At 43.4% G+C, this 15723-nt stretch overlaps 1 protein-coding gene across 1 annotated transcript in view; it reads left to right on the plus strand.

Moving 5' to 3' along the window:
* The window catches only part of FMR1 (FMRP translational regulator 1), a 49086-nt gene extending 33566 nt beyond the window's left edge, over window positions 1-15520 (plus strand). The window contains exons 8-16 of the mRNA XM_044305587.1: window positions 1808-1924; window positions 2758-2928; window positions 3013-3091; window positions 6355-6464; window positions 7596-7682; window positions 10844-11039; window positions 11461-11637; window positions 12513-12595; window positions 14530-15520. Of these exons, the coding sequence (XP_044161522.1) occupies window positions 1808-1924; window positions 2758-2928; window positions 3013-3091; window positions 6355-6464; window positions 7596-7682; window positions 10844-11039; window positions 11461-11637; window positions 12513-12595; window positions 14530-14691 (1182 nt within the window). The 3' untranslated portion in view covers window positions 14692-15520. The remainder of the gene's footprint in view (window positions 1-1807; window positions 1925-2757; window positions 2929-3012; window positions 3092-6354; window positions 6465-7595; window positions 7683-10843; window positions 11040-11460; window positions 11638-12512; window positions 12596-14529) is intronic.
* The last annotated feature ends 203 nt before the right edge of the window (window positions 15521-15723 follow it).

Here is a 15723-nt window from a genome sequence, read left to right on the forward strand (position 1 = left end):
GTTTAGGGTCCATTCGCACGTCCGTTGTTTCTTTCCTGATCTGTTCCGTTTTTTGCGGAACAGATCTGGACCAGATCTGTACCCATTCATTTTTAATGGGTCCTGAAAAAAAAATCTGACATTGTGCTGTCCGATTTTTTTCAGGACCCATTGAAAATGAATGGGTCCTTATAGTCACGTTAGTAAATGCCACTAGAGTAATAAAAGCGTATATAATAATCAGGTGCAGAACATGAGTAATCTGAGGGCACAGGATCTGAACATGCTCATCCCGACACTCTTGTTACCCCAGTGAGTCCGACTCTCGTCACCAGCGCCGATCAATGATGCTCAGAACGGCCGCTCCAAATGTGCATGCTCAAACCGTGGTATGAAGGAGTCCTCGCCTTACTGGTTAAAGGGGTTCTCTGGGAATTAAGAAAGTGAAAATACTTAAATATTACTTTATTATAAATATATATCCAAATACCTTTCATTACTAATAGTGGCTCGTTTTGTCTAGGAAAAAATCGGGGGAAATAAAATTGCTGTCATCCTATTAGTACACACAAAACCTGTCCTAATCACACAGGAGGACAAGTTACTTCAGAATACTCCGCTAAGGAGCTGCCTCATCCTCCTCTCTGCTCGTCAGGGATTATGATGCTGAATACAGTTTAATATGATCTTCAGCTGAATCTCTGTAGGAATGGAGTTCAAGGGGAGACATGAAGTACAAGGAGGAGGTGGGGATGCAGCAGCACTTGTATGTAGTCTCCATTACCACAGCCCCAGATTACCACAGTCTGTCTTGTCCGTCCTCTCTGTACTTCATGTCTCCTCATGAACTCCGTTCCCACAGAGATTCAGCTGAAGATTTTATCAGCTGTAGTCGGCATCATAGGAGGTAGGTAGGGGTGGGCGATATGGCCTAAAATCTATATTGCGATATAATTTTAAGCATGTGCGATATGCGATATATATTGCGATATATTGTTTTCTATATGGGGGGGGGGGTAAACTTTTTTTTTTTTTTTTTTTTTTTTTTTTTTATAACTATTGGCCTCCTTAAGGGCTAGAACTCTTGTCATATTCACCCTAATAGAGCTCCATTAGGGTGAATAGGACTTTACACTCTCCCTGCTGCCTTGTGCTTTGTGCACACAACAGCAGGGAGCTGACTATGGAGCCAGCCTCTCCTGTGCCCCCCCAGCCTCTGATCTGCCCCCCCCCCCCCCCAGCTTCTGATCTGCCCCCCCCCCCCCCAGCCTCTGATCTGCCCCCCCCCCCCCCCAGCCTCTGATCTCCCCCCCCCCCCCCCCAGCCTCTGATCTGCCCTCCCCCCAGCCTCTGATCTGCCCCCTCTGGTAACGCAAACCCCCCCCCCCCCCATCATTGGTGGCAGTTTGCAGTTCCAGCAGTGTAATGCTGGGGCTCCGATCGGTTACCATGGCAGCCAGGAGTCACGCTACTGAAGTCCTGGCTGCCATGGTATGTTAGTGAGCAGAGAGCAGCGCATTATACTCACGTGCGCTGTGGCCGGCGGTCGCTCCTTCTCATAGGTCTGTGCGGCGCATTGCTAATGCTGTAAGGATAGGTCATCAGTAACAGATCAGTGGGGGTCCGATACTTGGCCACCCCCATCAGTAAGCTGTTTGTGTGGTGCCCTTGCTGGAATACTACATAGTTGAAGTAGCTGCCCATAACGGCTGATTGGTGGGGGTGCCGGGTTTCAGCCCCCATGAGCTGCGATTGATGACCTATTCTGAGGAGAGTGGAAATCCCCTTTAAGATGTTTTGGATAAATGTCACTTTTATCTCTTTACAGTCTGTGAATGAAGTTACCATAAAAAGGGCAAACATGTTGAGCGACATGCATTTCCGAAGCCTCCGGACAAAATTGTCTTTGATGTTGAGGAATGAAGAAGCCAGCAAGCAACTTGAAGTATGTAGATTTTATTGTCCTTTTTCCAGGCAGCCATTCTTGCCTGCAGGATATACTGTGGCATTGTAAGGTTTTTTTAAAGGGAGTCTCAAAAGCAGCATTGATATGCACCCAAGCTTAGTTTTGATCCGATTCCAAACCCGTGGCTCCTTGGCGGATATAATCAGCTTTTTTTTAAAATATGCAAATGATGCCTTTAGTGAAGTGAAGGTGGCACCATTGCTTTCATTGTGTAGTAACTCCACTCCATTCACTGCCCAGACCCTCCCTCAAACTGTTGATTGATGGGGCCTGGTAGTAGGTATGTAAGGCCCCGTCCTGACCTCCCAGCACTGCCGGACTCGCATACCATTATATTGATTTATGATGCTATGTAACCCTTAGGGCTGTTTCACACGAGCGGATGCCGTGCGTGACATCCGCTCCGTGAATGACAGCCAAGACCTGATGCAGACTGCAGAAGCACGGAGCATTAACATGACTGATAACGCTCCGTGCCTCTCTGTGATCTCTTTACTACAAAATCAGTGAGATAAAGTTGTCACCGTGATTTCGTAGTAAAGAGATCACAGAGAGGCACGGAGCGTTATCAGTCATGTTAATGCTCCGTGCTTCTGCAGTTCGCATCGGGTCTTGGCTGTCATTCACGGAGCGGATGTCACGCACGGCATCCGCTCGTGTGAAACAGCCCTTACAGTACTGGAATGTATTGGATAACACTGGCAGCATTATGTGAGTTTGATCCAGTTAGGTGGTTAATGACCCGGCATCGAATGTTCTTCCCTGCTTGCTGTAATCGTGAGGAATACCTGAAGTATTTGTGTTTTTTGCAGAGCTCACGGCAGCTAGCTTCCAGATTCCACGAGCAATTTGTTGTACGAGAAGATCTGATGGGTTTAGCCATCGGCACTCACGGTGCAAATATACAACAGGCTAGGAAAGTTCCAGGGGTGACCGCTATTGATTTAGATGAAGACACATGTACATTTCATATTTATGGTGAGGTAAGTGTTGAACGCCTGGAAATGCACTGTGTAAATTGTTCTGACTTTGATTTATATACATTTCCAAATGATTCACTTGTATAGGACCAAGACGCTGTAAAGAAAGCAAGGACATACCTAGAATTTGCTGAAGATGTAATTCAAGTTCCTCGAAATTTAGTTGGTAAGTTTGTGTATCTTAGATTATTGTGCACATAGTGTGTGCAGTGGCGTAACTAGAGCTCTATGGGCCCCAGGTCAAACTTTGGAATTCGGGTTCTCCACCCCCTTTTTTTTCCTTTTTGCCCCCCTCTCTCACTGTATATATTACACTTTTTGCCCTCTGTAAATGTGTATATTTCATTTTTTGCCCCCCTCTCAATGAGGGGATATGATAGAAACTTTTAAATACATAAAGGGAATCAACAAGGTAAAAGAGGAGAAAATATTTAAAAGAAGAAGAACTGCTACAAGAGGACATCATTTTAAATTAGAGGGGCAAAGGTTTAAAAGTAATGTCAGGAAGTATTACTTTACTGAGAGAGTAGTGGATGCATGGAATAGCCTTCCTGCAGAAGTGGCAGCTGCAAATACAGTGAAGGAGTTTAAGCATGCATGGGATAGGCATAAGGCTATCCTTCATATAAGATAGGGCCAGGGGCTAGCCATAGTATTTAGTATATTGGGCAGACTAGATGGGCCAAATGGTTCTTATCTGCCGACACATTCTATGTTTCTATTTATATATAAAAAATTTTTGCACCCTGAGTAGTGAATGATTTGCTGCCAGACTTCCAGTGCCCCGCCCTGCCCTCATATGACCCCCCTTTCTGAATCCAGGGTTAGGTAGTTAATTATATGCCGCCACTGCCAGGTGCCCCCTCTCCCCCCAGTATGAAGCTGGTGTGGACATGTATACAAAAATAATAATTACCTACTCTGTTCCGCCCTGTCTGTGGCAGACGCTGCGCAATTCCTTCATACGCTCTCTGTGGCGCCGCGCCATTCCGTCATCCTGTGATCCAGTGAGTCTGCTGGCACAGCACCGGGCGGAGAGGGTATGGGTGGGTGGGTTCAGGTTTGTATGGGTCTGGCCATTAAAAGCACTTGCAGAGCTGCGGCCCCAGCCCCCACCCGCCCGGCCTGGTCACGGTCTCACCCTCTGCGACCGCAATCGTTACGCCCCTGTGTGTGTGTGTGACTGCAGCAATTCAATGGTGGGCGCAGCATTCTGTGCCTTGATCCAGGCTCCAAATGTATAGGGCCACAGTAGTTAATAGCAGTGAGCTCTGATATATACCGACATGCATTTTTTTCCAGCACATGGACAAACGTCCGGTACAGTAAAAAAACTGCTGCAAATAAGTTTTTCATACCAGTTAGTAAAAGTCAAGCAGTCAGTGAGGTTTTTTGGCCACAGGGTGGCAGTCTTCTGCATGTATACCATACTCCTGTGTTACAGTTCATTTTTAAGGCTTTATTCACATCTTTGCTAAGGTTTCCCATCAGGTATTCAGTCATTTTTGACCCCTTTGGCTGAGACTTCTTGTAACATAACTAATTGATTTAAAAGGGAACATGTCATGTCCCAAACCATGGTTCCCACCATGCTGTCACGTTAATTAAAGGCTATGCACACCTTTTGAGGCAGTTTTTTATCATTACATTTTACTAATTTTGAGCAATTTTTTTTTGAGTTGGTCCCTGTTAAAAAAATGTAAGCAGTTTTTCCCTCCAGCTTTTAGTTTGTGCATCAATAGAGTATTGCACTCTGCCTGATGCTGAGTCCGTCAAGGATCTGATGGCTCTATCTGTAGCGCTTATCTTTGAATGCCTTATAACACTCATAGCAAAATTTTAGTAGATTTTTTTTATTTATTTTTTTTGCTGATAAGAATATGGCTTACTAGTAGCCAGGAGTTGAGATAGGGGCTGCAGCTCCCTGCTGGATTTAGGCTACATGCACATGAACGTTGTTTGTTTCCGTGTCCATTCCGGGGTTTTTTGCGGATAGAATGTGGATCTGTTCATTTCAATGGGTCCGCAAAAAATGCGGACAGCACACCATGTGCTGTCCACATCAGTATGTATGTTCCGTAGCCCCGCAAAAAAATATAGAACATATTCTTGTCCGTTTAAGGCTACTTTCACACTGGCGTTTTGGATTTCCGTTTGTGAGATCCGTTTAGGGCTCTCACAAGCGGTCCAAAACGGATCAGTTTTACCCTAATTCATTCTGAATGGAAAAGGATCTGCTCAGAATGCATCAGTTTGCCTCCATTCCGTCTCCATTCCGCCCTGGAGGAGGACACCAAAATGCTGCTTGCAGCGTCTTGTGTCCGTCTGATGAAACTGAGCCAAACTGATCCGTCCTGGCACTCAATGTAAGTCAATGGGGACGGATCCGTTTTCACTGACACAATATGGTGCAATTGAAAACGGATCCGCCTCCCATTTGCATGAACGTGAACAAAAAAAAACTTTTTTTTTTTTTTTTTGTTCATGGTAATGCAAACGGATCCGTTCTGAACGGATGTAAGCGTTTTCATTATAGGTGCGGATCTGTGTGTGCATATACCAGACGGATCCGCACCTAACGAAGGTGTGAAAGTAGCCTTAGGCATTGTAACAATGGATCTGCAAAAAAATAATGATGGCATATGGATGTCATCAGTTTTTTTTTTTGTTTGTTTTTTTCGGCCCGCAAAAAACATATGGTCGTGTGCATGTAGCCTTAATGTGAGACTGAACAATAGTCTGCAGAGGTAGTAAAGGCTTTGGAGGAAAAATCATTAAAATGTTTAATAAAGACCAACTGAAAAAAAGATTTTAGCCCAAAATGAGTAAAATTAAATTATATAAAATGCATTCAAGGTGCCATTAGACTTTTCTTTTAAAAAAAAAGTTGCCCAAAAATTGTAATTCTTATCAAAATTGTGCTCACACCACATGCAAAGTAGCCTCTTATTTGATTGACAGGCTGCCTTGCTCTGAGCTCTTGTCTGCAGCCTACTAGTAGCAGGGCAGTGTGCCGTACTGCAGCTTTGTCCTGTAGTTCTCACACCAGAGTTGTGACCCCTTCACACAACTGAGCATCCAAAAGTTGGCCCCCACCTATATGCTGTTGTTAGGCCATTAGTATTATGAACCTAAAAAAAACCTTTAATTACATCTGTACTTTTGTGGACTGCAGCTGTCCAATTCCTTAGCACACAAATGTCTAATGCATGCTGTTTCTACGCGCATCCACATGTGTGAACAGAGCTTATGGTTTTCGTTAACGCTAAGCATTTATCTTAGTAAATCTACGGGATATAGTTATGAAAGTGGAGCGGATATTGTTTCTGGTCAATTGGACCAATGCATCTAATGTTTTCTATTGCTTTTGTCTTCTTTTACGCTCAGATTTTGCTGTTGTACATGTCTTGCATTTTTTTTTTTTACCAGGAAAAGTCATTGGGAAGAATGGAAAACTCATTCAGGAAATTGTGGATAAATCGGGGGTTGTCAGAGTGAGGATTGAAGCTGAAAATGATAAAAACATTTCCCAAGAGGAGGTACATTTCTTCTTCTTTGACCTTTTTGGGCTGTCAGTTTTCTTCATTACTGCTTTATTTGGTGTATGTTCTGATTATTTGGGAAGACAAAATGCTACTGACTTGTGTAACCCACAGATTGCCAAGGGTTCTGTATATACAATCGGTTTGAGCAGATTCTGTTTTCTTGTGTCTCTAAGTTTAAAGATGTATAACAGGGATCAGCAGCTTCCGGCATGCCAACTCCCATCATGCTCCATTCAGTTCTATGGGAGTTCCGAGAACAGCCAAGAAAATGTGTATGCTGGGAGTCGTAGTTTCACCACAGCTGGAGTTCCAGAGGTTGCTGATCCCTAGTGTAGAATATAGTCTATACAAAGAGTAGTGAGTCTCCATCTTTTTATTTCATGCAATGCCCTTACCTTAGCTGTGAAATTATGTGCAAATGGTTGCAAAATTTATATATAAGAGGATTGTCCGACTTGTATTTTATTTTCGTTATTTATAGAATAGGAAATTGTACGTTTTCTATTATACACTTATTTAAAAGGGTTTTTCAAGATTTTTATTTTTTTTATCCTCTGGATAGGTTATCAGTATCTTATTGGTGGGGGTCCACCTGGGACCCCCGCCAATGAACTGACTGCATTCTCGTGGCTCACCAAGCACAGCGTCGTACATTGTATAGTGGCTGTGTTCGGTATGGCGCTCGGCCCCAATCGCTTGAATGGGGCTGAGCTGCTCCTAGGCCACGTGATCGATGAACGTGTTGTCACTTAGCTTAGAAAAAGCAAAGAAGCGCCGCTGCCTTCTCAATCAGCTGATCAGTGGGGGTCCTGGATGTTGGACCCCCACTAATCAGATACTGATTTTTCAAACCCTTAAAATTTAGTGCGGATCCCAAAATCTTGCGTAATCACGTGACCAATGCTTAAGTCACATCAGCGGCAATATTGTTTGCGTTCGGGGCAGCGTTGTCTCTGTACTTGATCACTCTGTTTATGCTATTATTTAGTGAGCATGATTTATTAGTCAGGGCTTTATCTTTATTAAATTGCAAAACCTTCACATAAACGAGACCTCGACGACCTGATGCAACCTGTGATCCATCAGCAGCATGCAAATATTAAAATTGTGATCATTTACTTTTAGGGAATGGTTCCTTTTGTGTTTGTGGGCACCAAGGACAGCATCACCAATGCAACCGTTCTGCTGGACTACCACCTTAACTATTTAAAGGTAACTTTTCACTCTTCAGAGTTAACATTGGATTGCACGTTAAAGGGCTGTGCAGCTCTAGTATTTTAATGACCTATCCTCAAAATAGGTCATCAATATCGGATTGGCAGACGTCCGACTCCCAGCACCCCTGCCGATCAGCTGTTTAGGAGGCCATGACACTTGTGCGCATGCTGCGTCCTCTTCCCGGTTTACCTGCTCGGTGTCTACTTTATAGTGGCTGTAAAGTGTAATTACAACTGCTTGAACAGGATGAGCAGTAGTAGTTGGGCTACATTCACATTGGCAGGGTCCGACAGGGGAGCAGCCAGCCTGATCCGTACTAACGCTAGCCCATGTGTTCGGCCTAAAGTCCGCTCCAGCCCCATTCACTATAATGGTGAGGTTTGCCGTGCTGTGGCAGGACCCCCGGCCCGTCGACATTATAGTGAATGGGACCGGAGCTGACTTCCGGATGCTCGTCTGGGCTAGCGTTAGTATGGATCCAGCAGGCTGTTCCCCTGCCGGACCCCGCTAATGTGAAAATACATTTACACGGCACCACCACTACAATCTAGATGGTGGTAAACATTTGAAGAGCGAGGAGTGCTCCCATGGGTGCCGTGTCCTCTTCAAACAGCTGATCGGCAAAGCTGTCGGGACCCTCCCCCGATCTGATATTGATGACCTAGTTTGATTATAGGTCATGAAAATATTTCCACTGCACAACCCCTTTAAAGAGCTTTTCTGGGCTTCACCTAAATTCTCTGTCAGCTAACCTGTGGAAGGAAGAGATTTTAATCCGTATTATTGCACTGGCGATTCTGCGATTTCTGCTGTGATTTGGTGACCACTGGACGGACTGGATGTGCTTCTTTGTCTTCCTGTTCAGCTGCTCAATGTATATGTAGCTGAACAGGAAGACATGTAAGCACATCCGGTTGGGAATTCAGCGGAAGGGCCCACAGCCAGTTTACCGGTCACCTGACCGCAGCGGAGATCACAAAATCGGAAGAGTAAGTACTGATAAAAGTCTTTCTTCCACAGGTTAGCTGGCAGGGAGAATTTAGGTAAAGCCTGGAGGACCCTTTTTAATTCAGAAAAACGAATTCTAGTTTTCTTATTATTGGAATTATTTTATATGACTCTAATGTGAGCTTTTTACTCAGTTGCTAATATTTCAAATGCTAAACCTTTCAACATGTATGCCCTTAGGCAAGTCATGTACAATCCGAATATCTTCTGGAGGAGCTTTCAATGATCACCTGGTGATAGGCTTACTTTTCACATGAGAGCATGTTTAGGCAGGAAGATGAGGATAATACTGCTCTTTAGATTTCTAGTTAAAAAGGAAATGTCCTCACTCGGTGGTGGACGTCTCGGTCAAAGTGAACAGTTCAGTTAATGTGGGGTCTCTGTGCAGTAAAGTTATTACATGCAATTTCTCCAGTGGTCTCAAGGATGAAGAAATGCCTGAAACCGTCAAAGTTGAGATTGTTTTAATATAGTTAGAATTTACGAACATTTTAACCTGCTAGAAACAAGTGTTTTTTTTTTTTTAAACAGTTCCCAAGATATCGATCAATGGTAAGATGTACCACTGACATTGGTGCCATTATTTTCGCCTTGAGGGGCGGTCACTGTAGCTTGTTTCTCGAGCAGTGACCGCAAGTTCTTGGACACTGACAGGGATAATGTTATAAATGGATCCTGAGAGATGGAGTTTTTGGAGGACAAAATGGGCTGCCTGCTTTCCGAAATCCATTTGCCAATACCTTATTAGGGACGTCTTAGTTAAAAAGTAGTGGGGTCCCAGTGCAGAATTCAGAATGAAGAGCTACTACAGAGAGCGGAGTTCTTACTGAAGTCAAGGGATTGTCTTGTCTGTATAATGTGTGTGACCTGGCAGATCCCTGCATTACGTAGTCAAGACACACAACAGTGCCATGTGTGCTTTCAGTGTACTGGCGCTGCAGATCACTAGGTCCCCAGCAGATTACAGACTATCTCTGGAGGTCTCAGTGGGAAGCCAAGGGCACTATTTTAACAAAAGGCACTGTCAAGACCTTTTAAAAGGATTCTCGGGGAATAAAAACTTTTTTTGTAATGCCCACAGCCTGCCTTCGTAAAAAGAAGATAAATACTTACCTGGTCCTCCGCGCTGCTCATTCTGGTCCCCCGGACTGTTTACATCTGGCGGTGCATGAGCATAGTCGCATGCTTTGCTGCAGCCAATTACTGCTTCCAGCGGTGATGTGTGGCTTGTGGCCATGTTATTGGCTGCGGCGGAGTATATGACCATGCCCATGCACCACTGGATGCAAATGGTTCAGGTACCAGAATATGGACAATGCGAGAGGCAGTGCGGCAGACCGGAGCGGCAGGGAACATTTAAGTGTGACTCTTCATTTACAGAGGCAGGCTGCAGGCAAGACTTAGATAAAAAGTCTTTATTCCCCGAGAGCTCCTTTAAAGCACGTTGGGGGTCTCATCCCTGCCTTATTGCTATGGACTGCCTAGAAAGTCATAATATAAAGCTCTTTGCCTGGTCATTATAGGTATATAATACAACTTGAGTTGAGCAGTGAATATTTTAAGGAACACGCTTCAGTTTTGCCCTCATTCATTATCAATGGGGACAAAACTGAACAAACCCAAATGGAGTGCACCAGAATGCGTTCCCAATCTGCAAGCAGTGTTTTTGTGTGCGCCATGGGATACTGATGAAGACGGATCCGGCATGAAACGCAATGTAAGTCAATGTTGCCGGATCCGTTTTTTCGGACATGAAAAAAAACTGATCAGGGGCCCATTGATTTACAATGGTTTTAGTGTCGGATCCATCTTTCTTATTTTAGAAATAAAAAAAACGGATCCGTTCTGAACAGATGGAGATGGTTGTATTATTTACCGGATGCGTTTTGGCTGATCCCTTGCCGGATCCAGCAAAAATGCAGATGTTAAAGTAGCCTGAAATGAAGGAAAGTTTTTGGCCAATTGACACACACAGTATATTTGAAAGTTGCAGCAGGTTTTGTAAAATGAATGTTCTTTATTCGTGAAAAGTAGAATCCCCCTTAAAAGGTGTCATAGTAAGCAGAAGTGCATGCATGGATGTTATTCTACACGTGTTAGCAGAATCCTGTAGGTAAGACTGACGTGCTTATGTCATATGTCTACAGGAAGTGGACCAACTACGCCTGGAGCGGCTGCAGATTGATGAACAGCTCCGACAAATCGGAGCCAGCTCGAGACCTCCACCAAATCGTCCCGAAAAAGAGAAGGGCTATTTAAGTGAAGACTGCAGTGGCATAGGACGAGGAAGTCGACCATATAACAACAGGGGGCGCAGCAGGAGGGGAACTGGTTATGCATCGGGTAAGTTATGAAGCACAACATGTTGCAATTTTCTTCCATCGCTGCTTCAAATTTGGACGAGGAGGTGAGATGGGGATTCATAGTGGTACAGATATCCGTGGTTTGCTGGAGGTTAGGGAAGATTAAAGTGGTTGTCCCCCTAGAACTGCTTATCCCTTATTCACAAGATAGGTGATAAGTGCCTGGGGGTCCAATCTGGGGTCCAACTTCTGGGGCCTCTGTTGATCACTAGAACATATGAATGGAGCCGCATGCACACTGCCGCTGTATTCAGCTCTGTGGGGCTGCCGTTGGGTTGTAATGGGACATTAGGGGGCAGTTCATCTTTAGTATGCAGAATCCAGGCAAAATGTTCAAAGGCTCGACATTATTTCTTCCACGTTGAACATGAAATAACGACATGTCCAATATTTTGTTGCAGGTACAAATTCTGAGGCATCAAATGCTTCAGAGACTGAGTCTGACCACCGGGATGAGCTCAGTGATTGGTCCTTGGCCCCTGCTGAGGAAGAGCGCGATAATTACATTCGGAGGGTTGATGGAAGAAGGCGTGGCGGAACTCGAGGTCAAGGACTTAGGGGACGTGGGGGGTTCAAAGGTAATTTTTATTTTTTTTTTAAAGAAAACTTTCACCTCAGGCTACTTTCACACTGGGGTTTTGAATTCCATTAGTGAGATCCGTTTCAGGGATCTCACAAACTGTTCAAAACGGATCAGTTCAGCCCAAATGCATTCTGAAAGGAAAAGGATCCGCTCAGAATGCATCAGTTTGGCTCCGTTCCGCCTCCATTCCACTCCGGATGCGGAAGCAGCGTTTTGGTGTCTGCCTGGCGATGCGGAGCCAAAAGGATCCGTCCTGACTTACAATGTAAGTCAATGGGAGCGGATCCGTTTTTACTGACACAATACGGTGCAATTGAAAACTGATCCATCCCCCATTGACTTTCAATGTAAGTCAGGACGGATCAGTTTTGACTTTGTTCTTCATAATGCAAACAGATCCGTTCTGAACGGATACAATCGTTTGCATTATAGGTGCGGATCCGTCTGTGCAGATACCAGACGGATCCTCACCTAACGCAGGTGTGAATGTAGCCTCAACTAAATGGCAAAGGCTTTTCCATTTTATGAGTGGGAAATGGTTTTGTGAGGTGTCAGAGGATAAGCTTGGTGGTGGTCTGGAAACTCGGGCTCCCGCCGATTGATTGGAATAAAAGGTTAATAACTCTCTTTCTGACTTATTGTACATGTGCCATTGCTCTATGGAGGACAGTAGTTTTTTTTTACTACCCAGGCTTGTGTTTGGAGAAGTCTGGACTGATGCTTAGAAGCATCAGCTTAATCACTGAGCTCTGCGTCTATTAAGTTCACAAAAACTGGAGATTTAATTTATTTACCTACCTTTTGGGACATTGTTGCAGCATACAGTATTTGTTTCAGAAATTATATAAATTTTTGTTCTGCTTATTTTAGCAAATGATGACCAGTCTCGAACAGACAACCGACAGCGCAATTCTCGAGAGCCTAAAACGAGGACAGCAGATGGCTCTCTCCAGGTGTGTCAATGAGTATTTATTATATGGCCATTAAATTGAGTAAAATACTGTATGGGGTATTACCATCTCCGTAGGATATGCCATAAATTTCTGATAGATGGGGACCCACACCCATCTTTAGAATAGGAATTCCCCGTCCACAATCCTGCCTGCCTGGTGAGCCGGCCATTGGCGAGAAATGAATGTGTGCAGCTCTCTCCATTCACTTGGAACCAGCCACATACACCTGCTCAGCTACCACACATGCGCTGCCACCTCTCATTATCTCTCTGGGTACAGTGGCCAGCAGCTTCCTCAATCTGCTAGATGGGAGGGCGGAGGGAACCACACCTGTCAGACGTCTATGACATTTCCTGTGTGTACGCCACAAAATGTCTATGATGGAAATGCTCCTTTAACCCCTTAGGGACTTAGGACGTACCGGTACGCCATGTTTGCAGAGTCCTTAAGGACTCGGGACGTACCGGTAGGTCCTAAGTTTAAAAAGTAGATTGCGGCGGGGGTTAATGGGAACAGGTTGCCTGCGGAAATTCAGCCCCCCCCCCCCTCTTCATCAATTCAGACCTGCGGTTTGCGGCTTGGCATGGAAGGCAGCGCGATGTCTAAGGAAGGAATCGCGCTGCCTTCCGGTGACGAGCCTGTGAGATCCAGCCCCCTGGATCTCACAGGCCGGAAGCTGTATGAGTAATACACACAGTATTACTCATACATCCAATGCATTCCAATACAGAAGTATTGGAATGCATTGTAAAGGATTAGACCCCCAAAAGTTCAAGTCCCAGAGTGGGACCAAAAAAAAAGTGAAAAAATAAAGTTTTCCCCCCAAAAAATTAAGTTTTAAGTAAAAATAAACAAACGTAATTTTCCCCAAATAAAGTAAAAAAAAAAATTGGTAAAAAATAGGGGGGAAAAAAAATATATACATATTAGTTATCGCCGTGTCCGTATCGACCGGCTCTATAAACATATAACATGACCTAACCCCTCAGATGAACACCGTAAAAAATAAAAACTGTGCTAAATAAACCCTTTTTTTGTCACCTTACATCACAAAAAGTACAACAGCAAGCGATCAAAAAGGTGTTTGCCCACCAAAATTGTGCCAATCTAACCGTCGCCACATCCGGCAAAAAATTTGCCCCTACCTGAGAAAATCGGCCAAAAAATAAAAAAAACCTATGGCTTAGAATATGGAGACACTAAAACAGCATTTTTTTTTTTAAAAGCTGTTATTGTGTAAAACTTACATAAATAAAACAAATAGTATACATATTTGATATCGCTGCGTTCGTATCGACCGGCTCTATAAAAATATCACATGACCTAACCCCTCAGATGAACACCATAAAAAATAAAAAACGTGCTAAATAAACCAAAGTGTAATAGCAAGCGATCAAAAAGTCACACGCACCCCAAAATAGTGCCAATAAAACAGTCATCTCATCCCGCAAAAATCATACCCTACCCAAGGTAATCGCCCAAAAACTGAAAAAAATTATGTCTCTCAGACTATGGAAACACTAAAACATGATTTTTATTTTTTTTTGCTTCAAAAATTAAATCATTGTGTAAAACTTACATAAATAAAAAAAAGTATACATATTAGGTATCGCCGCATCCGTGACAACCTGGTCTATAAAAATAACACATGATCTAACCTGTCAGATGAATGTTGTAAATAACAAAAAATAAAAACTGTGCCAAAACAGCTATTTCTTGTTATCTTGCCTCACAAAAAGTGGAATATAGAGCAACCAAAAATTCTATGTACCCTAAAGCACAAAAAAATGTACCACTCAGCATTTTGCAGAAATCTAACACTGGTTTTCTAAGACTTACAGAAAACCTCTTTGATGTAGCATGAAGTTTAAGAAAGACCTATGCCATTTATCTTGAATGCGATAAAAGCGTAATTATTCAACTTTGTATTGTAGATCCGAATTGACTGCAATAATGAGAGAAGTGTACATACTAAAAGCTTGCAGAACACACCCATTGAGGGCAATCGACTTCGCACTGGCAAAGACCGCATTCAGAAGAAAGAAAAATCCGAGGCGGTGGATGGGCAGCAGATGATGGTTAACGGCGTACCGTAACTTTACATGTCTCCTGTCAACCCTTCACACTCTAAGCAAAATCTAAGATTCATCATATTTCACGTTATAGAAGCCTGTTAGGCCGAAGACAAATAGGCAAGAAGACACGGGGCATGAAACAGAGCGTTCCTGTTAGCCTTATTTTGTTAGTATTGGCTATAAACGTTTTCAAAGGTCAGACATTGGAAACCTATTTGCATTAAATATCAAACCTTCTGAGGCTTTCAAGTACATATTGCACTTGACTTAAAAAAAAAATAAGAAAAAAAAAAGGAAAAAAAGAAAAAAAATATTTTTTGTTTAAAAGAGAAAATAAATGAAAACCTACTAAGCTGTGTGTTGGTATAATTGTGTTCAGTTGCACTATTTTCAGGCAGCTGATTAGAACGGTAGACAACAGCATCTATTCAGCCGGGCTCATGTCTCCACTCATGCAGTATGTCTTACATCATTCCTACAACGCCCAATCATTGGACATTATCTTAGTGGGCCCTAATAATTGTGCAACGTAATGTCATTTCTCATTTGGTTTAAAAAAAAAAAAAAAAGTGAGAAAAAAAAGTCGTATGATCTGTGCCTTTTTTATATCTGGACATGTATGGCTAGTGTTTGAATGCAGGAATCAGGGGAGAAAAATGTAAGTGTAAAATATATGTAGCAAATATGTAAACCCAATAGAACTCTTTTTAAGGCGAGTGCATGCTTTCCATACACACGTACACACAAACCTCGGCTGCAAACAGTAGAAATTTGGTTTTGCACTAGCAGATAATAATCCTGCCAGGGACCATGTTTCTTCATAGACTGAATAGATGGGGCCATTTTATTATTTTATTTTTTAATATTGTGAGCGGTGGTTTAATGCTAGTATCAGGGCTTTGTGCCTGATGGATGAGTGCGAATGTTTAGTATCTGGATTTTCAACACCATTTTTTAAGACTTCTCCCCCTGCAACCTCTCCCAATGTAGGAAGGGTTGGTAGATGCTTGTATGCACCCGAAGACCTTACACCCTTGGCATTGGATGGATTCG

This window comes from Bufo gargarizans, chromosome 9 (assembly GCF_014858855.1).
Source record: "Bufo gargarizans isolate SCDJY-AF-19 chromosome 9, ASM1485885v1, whole genome shotgun sequence".
NCBI classification, from domain to species: Eukaryota; Metazoa; Chordata; class Amphibia; order Anura; family Bufonidae; genus Bufo; species Bufo gargarizans.